We start from the raw sequence: 16,696 nt of genomic DNA, 5'->3' as shown, positions 1-16,696 counted from the left end.
TTTCTGTCTTTTTTAAGAAAAGAAAAATCCGCTTTTAATAATTTTATTTTACCATTCATCGACAATTTTTTTCAAATGAAGAACATCGTTGGCAGTGTCAAAATCTCTATGGACAAACTCTCTGAAAAACACAACAATATCAAGTAACAGACACATGAACGTAACGAAAATCGAAATCTAAAATCGACATCACATGGCATATGTATAGGATAGAACAGTTTTGTTAACTATAAGAAACATAAACTAGTATTGTCTGACAATCTGGTCGATTGATTCTCTGATTAAATTAAACTAGAATTTTTTGTTCGCTTTTCACGATCAAAAAGAATAATTGATTCACGTCAAGTCAGCCACATATTTGATATATATCAGAATATAAGATTCCAAGTAGAGCAGCCACACATGATTCCATATTGGCTAATGAATAAAATTTAATTTAATCTGAATTTGAATGTATACATTATCATTAACTTAGAATATCAGATATCACAATACTAGACCAAATATATCTAATAGTCAATTTATGGTTAAATAAAAATAACAAGACATTATTGAACAATACAGTGAATCCATATTATAATTAGGTCAAATTCCTTAAAAAAAGTATTTTAGGGGAAAAATTTGAATATATAAGAAAACGGGATAATAACTTAAAGATAAAAGTGAAGAAAAAAAAAAAGCAGTTACAAAGTTATGTTGACATTTGGAAGTTTTTATTTAATAATCTATTACATCAGCTGGATCGATTATTATATCGATTTATACTGACATTCACAGCATCATCATAAATATATGAATAGTCATTTACATCATACGAAATCAATTATGATTCTGTGAAACCTGGCATTTTAACGTCATCGATAACAAAATGTTGGGATCGTTGGTATATTTTGGCTTTTTGTTTGTCCATAGTGAAGATCTAAATTGAACAGCGTTATTCTCTCAATTTTGACAAGACAATTGAAGGTCAATCGTTAGTTTAAGAGAGTCCAAATTGCCAATTTGTCAGTAATTACATAAATTAATATTTAATATCAATCAATATATTAATTTGCTAAAATGTTATTATAATTATTTTATTTTATTTTATTTTATTTTTCTTATATTGCACATTGCGAGTAAGACAATCAGTTATATAAGCATACACATCTATAAATATAACCATATTATGAATGTGTGTGACTTAAAATTAACAGTTTACATTATATTGAAGAGGAACACAGAGTTTAATCTTAAATAGGAACACATTTTCTTTTATATCAATATTTTAAAGAAAAAAGATGATATCATAAAGCATGACAAGACAAGATAGATATTCTTGAAATTGGTACAAAATCCACGATTAGTGACGTCATTGGTAAATGGCGATATTTTCGCACACATATATTTTAAATCCACTAAACTCAACCTCGACTGTAATACATGTAATCCGATTATATAAAACAGAGTTATTACAATTAGTTTCAAAATATTTGTGCAAATATAAAGCAGTGTTATTTTCAAAGCATGCATCATTTATTGATTGTGAGCAGTCTGTGACCTGTCCTGAAGTCTTCTTCATATATCAGTTGTAGTTAAATATCATCTTTTTTAACGGAAATAGAATATGTCCAACTAAAAGCTAAATGAAGGATTATACTTACTCTGGGATACTCGCATATGTAGTTTGTGATAAAAGTAGTGCAACTGTTTGAATCCCAAATCCAATTATCCAAAGATGTATCAAAATATATGATCAGACATTTATTGGAATTACTCGGAGTGATTGCTGAAATAATTAACCGACTTATTATTATGCATCTTGAATAACACAAGGGGGCCTAACGCAATATAGTACACAGTCTTGATCCACCCTCTTGACTAATTGATAAACCAATTTCAATATACTTAGGGCCTCGGTGGCCGAATGGTCTAAGTAGTTACTATGCCAGTCAACATAGAGATTTCGAATTCGAACCCCGCTCGTGCGGGTGCACTCAACTCAAATTTTGATTGACTAGGATTGTCAGTATTCCTATCGAAGTTCAGTACTTTTCACCGGGCATTCCTGCTTCCTCTACCAATAAAAACTGTGCCAATCCCTTTTGCTCATCAGGATCCGGTCATTAAAAGTATTTATACACTTCATTAAAAAGGGATGTAATATATATTCTAAACTTGAAAGTTGGCCTAACATTTCATAAAAACCCACTCCTGTGCATAGTTTCATTGTTGTTTAAATGTGTATATATTAATATTTATCCCGTTTGCATCTTCTATACTATTAAACGAGAAGACCTCATTTTGTGTGCCGCTTCTCTTCCTTCCACAATGAATTAATCATCATGCCTCTCTGTTCTATAGGTAACATGCATAGTTGCATTTGTCGTCCATTCTTATGATTATTTAAAATGAGTTATTTTGAAAAAAAAACGACAAAATAGGTGTCCGGATATTTATTCCGTCATCAGACTGACTTTTAGTCACAATCACAAGAACCATAAATATTATACCTCCTTAGAAACAATTAATTTTCGCGTTTATCCATATGTAAACTACGATTATACTAATTTAATATAAAGAGACTCTTTGTATTCTGTCTACTATTTTCTTTGAAGTATTTACTATCTAAGGGGTCATTCCAGTTGCATATATTTTGAAATTATTAAGTAAAACATGTGGACACACGAATGTGTCCATAGAATACGGATGCCACATCGGCATTATCCTTTTCTATCTTCAGTGAACCGTGAAATGAGGTAAAATTTCTAATTTGGCATTTAAATTAGAAAGATCATATCATAGATAATATATTTACTAAGTTTCGAGTTGATTGGACTTCTAAAACCACCTCGACAAAAACTTTAACCTGAAGTGAGACAGACGGACGGACCAATGAACAGACAGACGCACAGACAAGAACACATAATGCCCATAAATGGGGCATAACAATTAATCGTTCAAAGTAAAAGTTGTGATTTGGCCAAAATGAAAGCGGCGTAGAGATTAGAGGGAGGCAGGAACTTTTCGGGACGTGGGCATCGGGTGTTTTTAAGCTCGGGTTTCGGGATTGATCCTTTCGGGATCCGGGAATATTTTTTTCGAATTTCGGAATGTTGAAATATGAATTTCGTTAAAATACGCATGTCGGGATTTCATGTTTTTAAGCCCGGAATTTCGGGATCAGGGCCTCACCGACCACCCCTCAAATTAGCCTTAGTCATTTATACAAGATAAAATCCAAAAATTCACATGTTAATAGGACTCTCAAATAGAAAAGCACTCATGGATTGTCCTAGAACCATATTTTATTAGAATAATTATGGTCTATAAGCAGTTTCATTAATTTCATGATTGAAGCGGTGCAAATTTAATTTGATTTGACTTGTGCAAAACAAATGCATTGTAGCAATAGGGGAAGAATAATTGTGGCCAGAAACACGAAAATAATTGAATAACAGAAAGGAAAAAAATAACGGAATTTGGAAAAAGTAAGAGGTCTTTTGATACGCTTATAAGAAATTCTCCAGACACAATATCTTTTACAAAAAATCATTCTAAACAGTTTACAAACTGTATATACCCGCGTGTGTTCTAGTAACATTTTAAACTCATAAATAGATGAAGGTTGTGTTCAATATTTATTCAAGTGCCATTAAAACCAAATGTCTGCTGTGATAGATCTTTCAAACGAATGATTATAAACTTTTATTGACACTATAAGAATATATCGGTGATAATTAAATTTTGAAATTCCACTGAAATTCATATTTATTTACTTATTTTGTTACGTTGTCAATAACTAGTAGTTTTAACAGATTTAGTGAAATAGAATAATTCAAACATAATCAAATATCAAATATAAGTTTGTGAACCACACACAACATGTGTATCGGAAAAAAACCTTGGATATATAGCAGTGACAAAGACTTAATTTTATCTTAGAGACGCTACATATTTCTTTAACAATTGAACGTGATTAAAAATTTTAGACGATTTGTACAGTGGAATCTCACTGTAGTGTTATGTACCAACTTAGTTATGATGAAAAAGTTAAATTTACCTAATCCAAATGGTAAAGGATTGAATGCAAATGAACTATTTTCTGTGTCAAATGTGTATAATTCATCTTGGTCGAAATCATTTGCACCGGTCCACACTGCAAAAAATTTACAAAAATTTACCAAAAAGTAAAATCACAAAAATACTGAACTTAGAGGAAAATCAATTCGGAAAGTCCATAATCACATGGCAAAATCAAATAACAAAACGCATCAAAAACGAATGAACAAGAACTGTCATATTCCTGTACCAATCATTTTCAAATGTAGAAAATGATGGATTAAACCTGGTTTTATAGTGCTAACCCTCTGACTTTGATGACAGTCTCATCAAATTCCGTTATATTTACATTGATGCGTTAACTAAACAGACACAATAAATAAAATAGTCAAAATATGGGTACATCAGTCATCATCGTATAACAATTTTAAAAGGGAACAATTTAACAGAACACAAAAACATCTACTATCTACAAACACATTCATTGATTTGTGTGTCTGACGTCAGAAAATTTTATACGTCACATAGATTTGTCGTTCAATGTGCATACAAACAATTTTAAAATTTAAATAGGCAATGTTAGAATACAGGGTTAAAAAATCAAAAGTATGTAAGAATAAATTTCAGAAATAAACCGGGATTTAAACTAGTCCAAAAGTCATATATAGAATTTATAAAAATCCACAAATTGTTAATTCCACTACGCGATTGAATGATTTTGACGTTTGTGGTACAACGTATATTGTAATTCATAATAGAAATATATCATAATGACATATAATAGAACAATATCATACTGACAAATTAATGAAAATTGTTAAAAATTGACTCTAAAGGGCAATAACTCCTTGACCATAACTGACCATTTCGGTTTTTTAGATCTTACTTTGCTGAACATTATTGCTGTTTACAGTTTATCTCTATCTATTATAGTATTCAAGATAAAAAAAAACAAAACAAAAAAAAAAAACAAATCTTGCATAAACATTTTAAAGTGTCACGTAAAATTATCGAACTGTCTTAATTAGTGTCTTAGATTCAACGATTTCAGACACCTTATTACGTCGGGTCTAAATGACCATATACTTGAACAAGGGAACATAACTTAAACATCTATTGATATCATGGATCTTGATTGACAAAAGACAACGTAAAAATAAGTCTCATGGCAAACATATCAATGAAAATAGCGAATTAAATATCGTATGAAGTATACACTTGATAATCACCTATCTATATTTAAAAACAAATATCAGGCATAAATAATTGTGTAAACTGGGTCAAGTACCAATAAGCAAAATGCATGATAGTTTCAAGGAGTCCTTCGTCAGCTCACTCTATGAATTTACGCGTATAAGTACAGCTCTTTGCTACTGAATATAGTTATCAAAGGTACCAGGATTATAATTTAATACGCCAGACGCGCGTTTCGTCTACCTAAGACTCATCAGTGACGCTCAAATCAAAATATTTATAAAGCCAAAGAAGTAAAAAGTTGAAAAGCATTGAGGATCCAAAATTCCAAAAAGTTGTGCCAAATACGGCTAAAGTAATCTATACCTGGGATAAGAAAATAATTAGTTTTTCGAAAATTCAAAGTTTTGAAGGCGTATCAATTAACCTAAAGATCAAAAACAACACTTTCTAAAAAAAAAATATACTGGTATATTAACAGAGGTATTCTTTTTAACAACTTATTGAGTCTATTTAATGACCTCTACCAATCTGTGGACCTCCCTATTTTGATAACACAGAACCACATATGATTTCGTACACACACACAAAAAAACAGCAGAAGTTTATTTTTCTAATCAAAAGTCAGTCACATAAGATGTCAATGTAAACGTTGCTGTAAACGGTAAAAAACTGATTAAAAATCTCATGATTCTTATTTAGATAAATATATGGATATAAACGATTATCGTATTTTGAAAATATTTCAGAAATAAATAAATAAAAGAATACACAGTACTGGCCGAACGACTAATTTGAATCTTAAAATAACTCTTTTAAAATATCCTATAAATAGTTCACCCATCATTCTCTAGTAGCTACACTACTTGTTAACCATCTTCAGCTTTCAAACGTCTTTGGTAGAGGTTTAATACTGCATCGTAATGCGAAAAATATAATTAAAATTCAAAATCACGAAATGAAAAAAATGTTATCACATATCAAATTAGTCTTCATGAATTTTCGGAACTAGTTATGACTTTTTTTTTATTAAACTTAACGGATAAGATTCGTTATGACATTTTTTGTAATATGTGAAAACGGATTAAGTTTGTTCACACGAGTGTGTAATTTGTTATACATGTAACAGTTTTATTTTTATATTTCGTGATTACTGAATAACTTCATTTAAAAAGAATAAATGTAACATGTACAATCTCAACTTACCACTGCTATCACTAAGAACTGCAAAGGCTTCTTGTTCAGTGTTCGGTCTCCACAGATAAGCACCTGATGTACCGGCACAAATCGCCTGAAATTTATAAGAAAATTAAAGGAAATGCCGTTTAACGTGCTCGGAAATTTAAAAACGATCCTGGTACATGTTATCCTTTAAATAAACGTATTGTAAAAGGTTAACAATGCAACACTGTCAACATTGTTCATGTTGGTATACATATTGATTTTGTTTAGTAAATTAAAAGCAAAATGAATATTATTGTTATTTACATATACACATACATGGATCTACAATCTCTCGATACCTGTTTCTTGCCATAGCACAAGGTCGTGTTTTTTTCTTTGAATGTTGGATGTGTACTGATAAGTAATTTAGTCTTAGATGCGTGATTGGTTTTTATTAGTTATAAGTGGATTTGAACTAGTTGTCAGGTACTGCGAGTATCTCAGAATTATACCTATAGTCTGTTTGTTGTTAAAATATACAAGTACCTAGGTACGTCCATTCTGTATAGTACAAATGTATTTCTATTTGTATCAATATGATGTGTAAAGCCTTTTTTTTATTGATTTATTATAGTTCGTTCTTATGTTGTACTAATACATAACTGTACAGGGTTAGAAAAGGGTTAGAATGCCAACATGATTTATCCCGCAACACTATATATGTATAACCTGTCCCAATTCAGGAGCCTGTAATTCGGGGGTGGTTGTCGTTTGTTGATGTGTTACATATTTGTTTTTCGTTCATTTTTTTGTATATAAATTAGACCGTTAGTGTTCTCGTACGAATTGTTTAACATTTGTCATTTCGGTGGACCTTTAACAGCTCACTATGCGGTATGGACTTTGCTTATTGTCGAAGTTCTACGGTGACCTATAGTTGTTAATTTCTGTGTCATTTGGTCTCTTATGAAGAGTTGTCTCTTCATACCACATCTTCCATTTTATATTGTCTACGTGTTTTCGGTTTTGTTAATTTAAAATTGTCTGCTGTTTTATCTACATTCGTTCAACATCATCAAAAGCGTCAAATGTTTTTTAAATATAAAAGATTGACTCTTTTTTTACCTCAACTTAACCAGCTTTCAACAACGTACTGTGACATAATGATGATCACTTCGCCTTAACTTATACACTAAGAATTGAAAGTTAATATTCTTCGTATACTTATCGGGTGATATAGTCTTTTATAACACTTTTCATGTAATTGGAACGGATAACATTACTTAAGTCAGGGATTAAAAATTCTTTAATGTCATTTGATTAATACATCACACATATCTGTATTGTAAATAATGTATAGGACACGGTTTTTGATTTTTGTTTGTTTTCAAAGTATCGGACTAATTTTAGCAAATACTGGTTAATAAACATACTCACCCGAGCATTAACCCACGATTGTTCTTCACCATAGAAATAACAATTAGTACTAGTTACTTGGCTTGGTAATAACCTGAACCCTGCTGGACAAGTTTCCGAAACACATGGCACTACTAATATTTAAAACGTATGAGTTATTTTTTTTAAACAATCGCAATTAATTATAACATAAAAACATAAAGCTATGTCGTATTTACAATGACCGTCATCAAATGTTGCATAACGTCATCTAAACCTTAGTTCAAATATTGAAGAGTAATTAAGTATGAAAAATTATATAGGCAAATAATCAAATTATACAGAACAATGCCATTTTGTTTTGTGTGTAATAAAGTAAAAGAAGTTTAATGGAAAATTTGTCTTTAATCCAAAACAAAATACTGACTTACATGTACAAAATATTTCAAACGGTATTGTGGATAATGCAAACCGCTTGCTTTCATAATATTCATATATTGTTTGTTAAAAGATATAGAATAGATCTCGAATTGTTAAATAATACTACTAAATATGTTAAATTGTACTGCTGACTTTATGCATTTCATTGTCTAATTTTTTTATTTATATCAATTGTCGTTTTAAATGAAAGAAAGGCGACAAGTATGTATTGAATATAAAACAAATCAAATGTAACACATTGACTTGCTTTCCAAGTGTGAAATATGCAGGCGTAGGGTCAAAACATTAGTGCAGAACAGAAACATTTCTAAAAATTGGAATGATTTGTCTTCAACTGACAAATTGGAAATGTTTTACTTACATTTGCAACAAGGTCTTTCGTTGCAACATTTGCCATACCGTTTCCATCCTTTCCCAAACGTCGCATCACACGAATAACCTCTTTGTCCGCATGTTCCGTTTGTAGATTGACATTGTCCAGATAGAACTAAATAGAACAGTACCAAGATACAATATAGCATGGTTATTTTTTGTAAAAACATTACAAGATAAGAATAAAGATATAAAGTCATCGTTTATTCCTTAAATTTCCCTTATTTACTCTATGCCAAGTATAGGACATTTTTTATTATTGTTATGATAAAAGTTAATATGAAATGACATTGTGGTATGGTTTCTGAGGAATAACGTTTTTTTTTATTTCCTACTTCCTAAATTTCTCAACCAAGGTAGATTTATCTTTTTACACTTATCCTACATAGTTTTAAGCAATACACTTTTGGAAATATAACCATGACGTAATGTGTCCTGATAATGTATGTAAACAACCTTACCAAGATGCATGTTGTAAATTGTCGAGATGTATAAACTAGCAAAGGTCAATTCGAGTAAGACAGAAAAAAAGTGCTATATACCAATAGACATAAAGTCGAAAACGAACTGACAACGTCATGGTAAAAAAAGAAACAGAGAATCAACAGTGCATTAAACACTTTGAACATTCGTGCATATTATGCTACTTGGCAGTTGATGCCATAGCGATCTTTATACTTAAGATTTTCACTGTCCGAGACTCTTTTCCACTCTCTGTCACAAAATCTGTTATCGACACTCTAAGATTCCGGAATCGTTTCATAAGATTTATGGTAATTGAAGGTTTTACATCATCTAGACTATACTTTATTTGTGGTTGTTATCCGGATGTCAATAATTGCTGACTTCCACTTTTATTTGAATTTTTGTAGATAGTTGTCTCATTGGTAATCATACCACATATCCATATTTTTATCTAAGAAATATTCCTCAATATAAATTTTGAAAGTTTGAAAAGATTTATTAGTCGGCCTCTAACAATAAACCATTCAAATAACGAATTAATCGTGTTAGTCTCATCAGTGAACAAGTAAAAACAAAACCTAATGGCAGTCATTACAGCAGTTCAAATGTTTTTAGTCATTGACATGCCGTTATGAAAGCACCAATTTGTATGCCGGAATACTTACTGCCGCCATGAGACACATCAAGTGTGCAAATGATGATAACAATCGAACAACAAAACTTCATCATGATACTGAAATTAAAAATAGTGTTAATCACTTCTATGTTCCGGGTTATTTACACAGTAAGCGAGTATGCATTACATATGATAATTAGATTCGTGATAATATCAAGTTCCAAACATATGTGACAGAGCTTAAACCAAAGTCCGAACTTACAAATGTAAGGGTCTTGGCTTGTGTATAAGGTAGTTCACGAGAAAAAAAAAAAAACAGAATTTTTTTCATACTTTGCCAAAATGAAGATTTTACTATGCTTTTAAAAAAATGATATAAATTCTGGATCACCGCGCTATTTTGAAGGGTACGAGTCGTTTTAAATTGCCATACCTTGCTTAGGTTGTTCATGAAAAAAAAACACATCTGTGTGCATAAAAAGAAAACTATGAAACAAAATTTTGTAAAATGATATGAAAATGTTTTAAAACTGAACCAATACATACTCTGGGTTCTAACATAAAACAATGATTGTCTGAAATAAAATATGAGAAGATAGGTTTTATAATATGTTTTAAGAAAATAAAACTAAAAATGGTGTCACCGTAATTTTTTTCTTGATTCAAGTAGAAAATGAAAATTTCCAATTTGTCCATAATAAATTTTGTACTAAAAGTGGTATCTCCCTTTTAATGGCTTCTTTGAAAAATAAATTATTAAAGCACAAATAATTGGTATTTGTTAAACGATATTCGATAATTCAAATTGAATAAAAAACCAAGGTTTTTTTTTATATAAATAAACATTGTTGCCAATACATTAAAAATCTGTCTCCAAATTTGCAAATTTGGGCAAAGAATTTTTGACCGATTATTCACTGTGATTGTATAATTCAAGATGGCTGTGTACCCTGAACAACCATAATAGAACTTTGAGTTGTAAGCTGAAGTTGAAGCTGTTTAAAGTGTTTGCCTTATAATTATTTTAATCACGAGGATAACTTATCAAGACAACTGTAGTTCATTTTCATTGGTTCAAAGGGGAAGTAGGTAATCGGCAGTTTTAAACTGCAACCGGACTGTCGGAAATAGAAGATATTCAAAGTATTCAGATCTCCTCTAGTTTCGGTTTAAGGAGTTCGAATTTATCTTGTTTCAGTTTAAAATTGTGTTCTTTGTGATTTTCTATTTTGAATGTCAGTGTTGTTTATAACATTTATAGTGCTGTCAGTGAGAAAGGTGCTCGAAATTCATCATTTCATATTCGGTTAAGTTTTAAGAAAATGTCCGAATGTTTACGGTATGTCTTATTGTTAGATAATTATAGATTATCGTTGACCATGTTAACGAGATAAGATTGATTTCACGATTGAGCCAGGATGTCGAAAGCGAGAAAAATAATCGAGGTGAGATAACCAATGATAATCTGTTTATCGCTATTTTACCTATGACATCGTTGTCAACTAATGTCAATTTCATTAGCAAGGCCATGTGCCTCTTAAGTTTCTAGCAATAATTTTCCATCTCAAGCGAGTAGCATGATATGAAAAATTATTACCAAAAAAGACCAAAGGAAAAATGCACAAAATAGCAAACATTTTTTATAAATTTGTCTTAAACGGCCTCTATCATATATCGCAGATTGAAGTAGTTTTTCTCTGTTGTCTTTAAATAAATCGGTCTTTACTCGCTTTTTAATTTTTTAGATTAAAATCCCAACTAGTGTTTTTCCTGAATAACCGTAAAATTAAGGACCAATCTTAAATTCCCGGTATTTTTAATAGAACCTATCTACAGTATTTAATTATTTACATGATGTCGTTTCAATAATGCATGAAATGCATGAAATATTTGGCACTGGTCGTTCGGTCTCTTGTTCGTGTGTCGAAACCTAGAATTTATTAGAAAAAAATGATAACCAGTTTATGATTTAAGAGGTTGTAAAATTCCAGAACTGTTAAAAAAGTCAATTCCGCTGAAAAACCGCATGCAATATTCAGATTCAGTAATATAAAAGGCATCACCCGATTTTTTTAGTACAAGATAATGCACTTAGCAAACGATTAATTCAATTGGATTAACATTAGTTGTTTATTTTCTCTAATTGATCATGAAATACGTGTTACTTGACACCGAGCAAATGTTTTTAAGTTAATCCATAATTCGTTAGATTAGAGTCATATGAAACTTCAAATTAACAAAAATGATGCAATATGTTTTTATACCTAAATGGCTAGTTTTTATTATAAAACTTATGTTCATATAGTTTGTTCTCCAGAAAATTCATTTATTTGTCAAATTTAAAAGAAATTTCCTCTTTTTTTAATTGTTTGCTTCCAGAAATTATAATTCGTCGATATGTTTTCCGTATACAGTGAACTCAGCGTGACCTTTTTCGTAAACATCCAGTGATTGCAATACGCATGTATCTGTCATTGAAATACACTATTATCTTGGCGTTGAAAGTGTTATACACATGCTCAATATCCATGCTTATTCGTTGATTGTTAACTAGTGTGACAATGTAAAACTACGGCTTTAAAACAGGACAATTAATTACACTATATTGATGCGTAAAAATTAATTGAATCGTGTACAGGAGACTAAGTTTATGATATACACATGCATTGAGTAAACAATATTTCCACCAGTCACTCTTTTCATTCGACTTTAAATTTGCAATTAAGATAATCATTAACAACTGGCATTAAACGAACTAATGCTAATAAATGACCACTTCATCTATTGTGTCCCTCACCATAGAGTTACCGTTAACATTATTGATGTCATTTAGAACATACATGTATTAGAACTTTAATACTTGAGACGTTCTGGCGTTTAACAGTGGACACGTTTTGGCGGATAACAATTATCGGACACGTTTGGGGTTTTTGGAATCGGACCCGTATTGGGGTTATAGGATCGGACACGTTTGGGCAATATTAAACAATACGGACACGTTTTGGGAGAATAGACACGTTTGGGGAATCGGACACGTTTGGGAGGATGGACAAGTTTGGGAGTGTTACATTTATTCTAATGTGTTTTAACAAATAACATATACAGAGGGTTTTAAACAACATAGGAACTCATTGGAAGTTAAAACAGTAATGCATCTTCTTCACGGGTATGATAGGAGAGTGTGATGGTGATGATGATAAGGTGGCATTCGACAAAAGACATAAATCCATCAAAACGATGCCAAAGAAATAAAATTTTAAAATAGACAAACAGCAGCTACAAACATTACACAGCATTTTAATGACTGATTACCACTAGGTAAATTGTTGAAGTAAATTAATATCTATGCCTTTCAACTAAAGTTGACATAAACATTGGATATCTTTGTTGTGAGAGTCTACAGCTCCAAGGAAACGAGATGAGTTGACAATTATCTGATACAATACTCTGTTATTACATCTTTAATTATATTAAACAAATTCAAATAACAACTATATCGTTTGTAGAAAATAATTGAAAACTTACCACTATGTTTGATAGCAGACCTGTAGATATATAGATGACAGTGAAACGGCTTATTAAATAGCAAGTTAAATTAATGTACTTGATGAATGTTCTGCCAGGTTTGCAACATCGATTAGTGACATGTGTTGTTTTTCTTTCTTATAATTTACTGAATAAGCAATTAATTTGTCAACGTGTAACTTCTTTTATCTGTAACTAAAAATATTTTCACTTCTTGATCAATACTAAAATTGCATCAGTAAATTCAAACATTAGTAAAAAGAATATGTGGTTTGATTGCCAATAAAAAAACTCTCGACAAGAGACCGAATGGCTTAGAAATTAACAAGCATAGGTAAACGTACGGTCTTCAACAATGAGCAAATGCCATCCCTCAAAATCCTATAAAAGGCCCCGAAATGACAAATGTAAATCAATTCGGACAAGAAAATTTATAGCCTATTTTATGTACAAAATAATGAACCAAATAAATGTGCAGCACAACATCAAACAACAATCACTTATTTAGACTGGAGAAAGGCTCAAACAGAATGTGGCGGCCTTAAACTAAGAATCAGCAACAGAAACAGAGACAGATTCCAAAGGTCCATCAAGAGCAGGTAATGTTGTGTTTCAAACAAAAATTTGCAATATAAACACACAAACCAACATTTAAGACGAAGTAGTAAATATTTCGGAATGTAAAAACAGAAACCTTCTTTATAATCATTATAATGATGTTAGTAATTAGATCAATCAATTTTAATATAATGAAACAATCAAAAAGTAAATGTAACACAAAGAACCCCAGTGCCCAAGACTCGCGTTTCCCCTCTAAGGAGGACACAATCTTTGTGCTCAAAGCAAAGAGATGGAATGGAAAATTTACCAATAAAAATTATTATTAGCAGATTTTAAACCATCTTCATTTTGATCTGATCCACAGTTGTTGTTCAGTAAGATTTGATTTTTTATCATGACGTTTGAAGTTACATCTTACTTTCTAGTGTTTTCTATATACAATAGTAAACGTAGTTTATACAATTTGTGATACTTCTTCTGTTGCTTTTGTTAACTGTTGTTCTTTGAATGATACCAAAATACCAAAGACTTTTGGAGCTGTGTTCCTTACTTTCTTGATAAATACAATAACTTATTCCAACATTGATTATGCCATTCGGTTCATAGAAGTTGTTATTAATCGTTTTATACATTTAATCATTAAAAAATATATGTTTGTATGAGATATCTGTAGAGTGTGGTTAACGAAAACTGTAATATTTCATTTATAAAATTGTATAATACCTGTATATGATACTGGTAAGGTACTTTAAGATATATTAAGATATATTTACTTAAAAGTACTCTGATAATAATTGCAAATTATGCACTAGTGAATAGTGACAGGCTTTGTTTTTCTTTGTTAGTAAAATTAATTATGCAAATTATGCTCTTCTTGATGGTAAACGTGTAACATCCTTCTTGATTGATAATCAATATATGTATTATGACAAAAATATCATTATATTTTAATATGTAATTTTTCGTTACCTGCGCAGTATCTTCTATTCAAAACGACCCGAATCATCTTAAATTTGCTGGTTGGTACTTTTTATAGACTGCTTTATAAATTTATTGTTTATATAATTATAAAGATAAAATAAAAATTGTAAAATATCCAATATTATATATTCTACAGTCGGATTGTTGTCGCTTTGACACATTCCCCATTTTCTTTCCCAATTTTACATAAAATAATAAAATTTCACAAAATTATCAAACACATTTTGACTGTAAATAAACTCATTATAGATATCAGGATTAAAGTTTTTATTTGCGCCATACACGTTCGTTTACAAAAGACTCATCAGTGACTCTCGAATAAAACAAATTTTAAAATGTCAAATTTAGTGTCAAGTTGGAGAGCATTAAGGACCAAACATTCCGAAATGTTCTGTCAGGTTTGCAACATCGATTAGTGACATGTGTTGCTTTTCCTTCTTATAATTTACTGAATAAACAATTAATTTGTCAACGTGTAACTTCCCTTCTGTAACTAAAAATATTTTCACTTCTTGATCGATACTAAATTGCATCAGTAAATTCAAACATCAGTAAAAAGAATATGTGGTTTGATTGTCAATAGAAAACTCTCGACAAGAGACCAAATGACTTAGACATTAACAAGCATAGGTAAACGTACGGCCTTCAACAATGAGCAAAGTCCATCCCTCAAAAACCTTTAAATAGCCCCGAAATGACAAATGTAAATCAATTCAAACAAGGATATCAATAGCCTAATTTATGTACAAAATAATGCACCAAAAAATGTGCAGCATTACATCAAACAACAATCACTTATTTAGACTGTAGAAAGGCTCATACAGAATGTGGCGGGCTTAAACTAAGAATCAGCAACAGAAAAAGAGACAGAATCAAAAGTTCCATCAAGAGCAGGTAATGTTGTGTTTCAAACAAAACATTGCAATATAAACACACAAACCAACATTTAAGACGAAGTAGTAAATATTTAGGAATATATAAACAGAAATCTTTCCTCAGAATGATATTAGTAATAAGATATATCAATTTTAATATAATAAAACAATCAAAAAGTAAATGTAACACAAAGAACCCCAGTGCCCAAGACTCGCGTTTCCCCTCTAAGGAAGATACACTCTTTGTGCTCAAAGCAAAGAGATGGAATGGAAAATTGACCAATAAAAAAGATTAATACAATTGATAACTAACAGATTTTAAACCATCTTCATTTTGATCTGATCCACAGTTGTTGTTCAGTAAGATTTGATTTTTTATCATGACGTTTGAAGTTACTTTCTAGTGTTTTCTATATACAATAGTAAACGTAGTTTATACAATTTGTGATACTTCTTCTGTTGCTTATGTTAAATGTTGTTCTTTGAATGATATAAGTTAAATACCAAAGACTTTTGAAGCTGTGTTCCTTACTTTCTTGATAAATACAATAACTTATTCCAACATTGATATGCCATTCGGTTCAAAGAAGATGTTATTAATCGTTTTATACATTTAATCATTAAAAAATATATGTTTGTATGAGATATGTGTAGAGTGGTTAACAAAAACTGAAATATTTCTGATACTGGTAAGGTACTTTTTGATATATTAAGATATATTTATTTAAAAGTACTTTGATAATAATTGCAAATTATGCACAAGTGAATATTGACAGGCTTTGTTTTTCATTGTTAGTATAATTGATTATGCAAATTATGTTCTTCTTAATGGTTAAAGTGTAACATCCTTCTTTATTGATAATCAACATATGTTTTATGACAAAAATATCATTATATTTCATTATGTAATTTTTCGTTACTTGCGCAGTATCTTCTATTCAAAACGACCCGAATCATCTTAAACTTGTTGGTTGGTCCCTTTTTATAGACTGCTATATAAATTTATTATTTATATGATTATAAAAGAAAAATCAAAATTGAAAAATTTCCAATATTATATATTCTA

At 30.4% G+C, this 16,696-nt stretch overlaps 1 protein-coding gene across 1 annotated transcript; it reads right to left on the bottom strand.

The window, feature by feature from the left end:
- Positions 1–29: 29 nt before the first annotated feature.
- Positions 30–13,306, bottom strand: LOC143043284 (uncharacterized). The gene is made up of 8 exons (XM_076215667.1): positions 13,214–13,306; positions 9,738–9,805; positions 8,597–8,722; positions 7,837–7,949; positions 6,442–6,526; positions 4,043–4,138; positions 1,644–1,768; positions 30–121 (listed from the first exon to the last, which is right to left on the bottom strand). Exons 2-8 carry the CDS (start codon positions 9,799–9,801, stop codon positions 107–109), a joined length of 624 nt encoding a protein of 207 aa, XP_076071782.1. The 5' UTR covers positions 9,802–9,805; positions 13,214–13,306; the 3' UTR covers positions 30–106.
- Positions 13,307–16,696: the final 3,390 nt, after the last annotated feature.

This window comes from Mytilus galloprovincialis, chromosome 8 (assembly GCF_965363235.1).
Source record: "Mytilus galloprovincialis chromosome 8, xbMytGall1.hap1.1, whole genome shotgun sequence".
NCBI lineage: Eukaryota > Metazoa > Mollusca > Bivalvia > Mytilida > Mytilidae > Mytilus > Mytilus galloprovincialis.
This window is presented reverse-complemented; position numbering and strand designations above follow the sequence as displayed.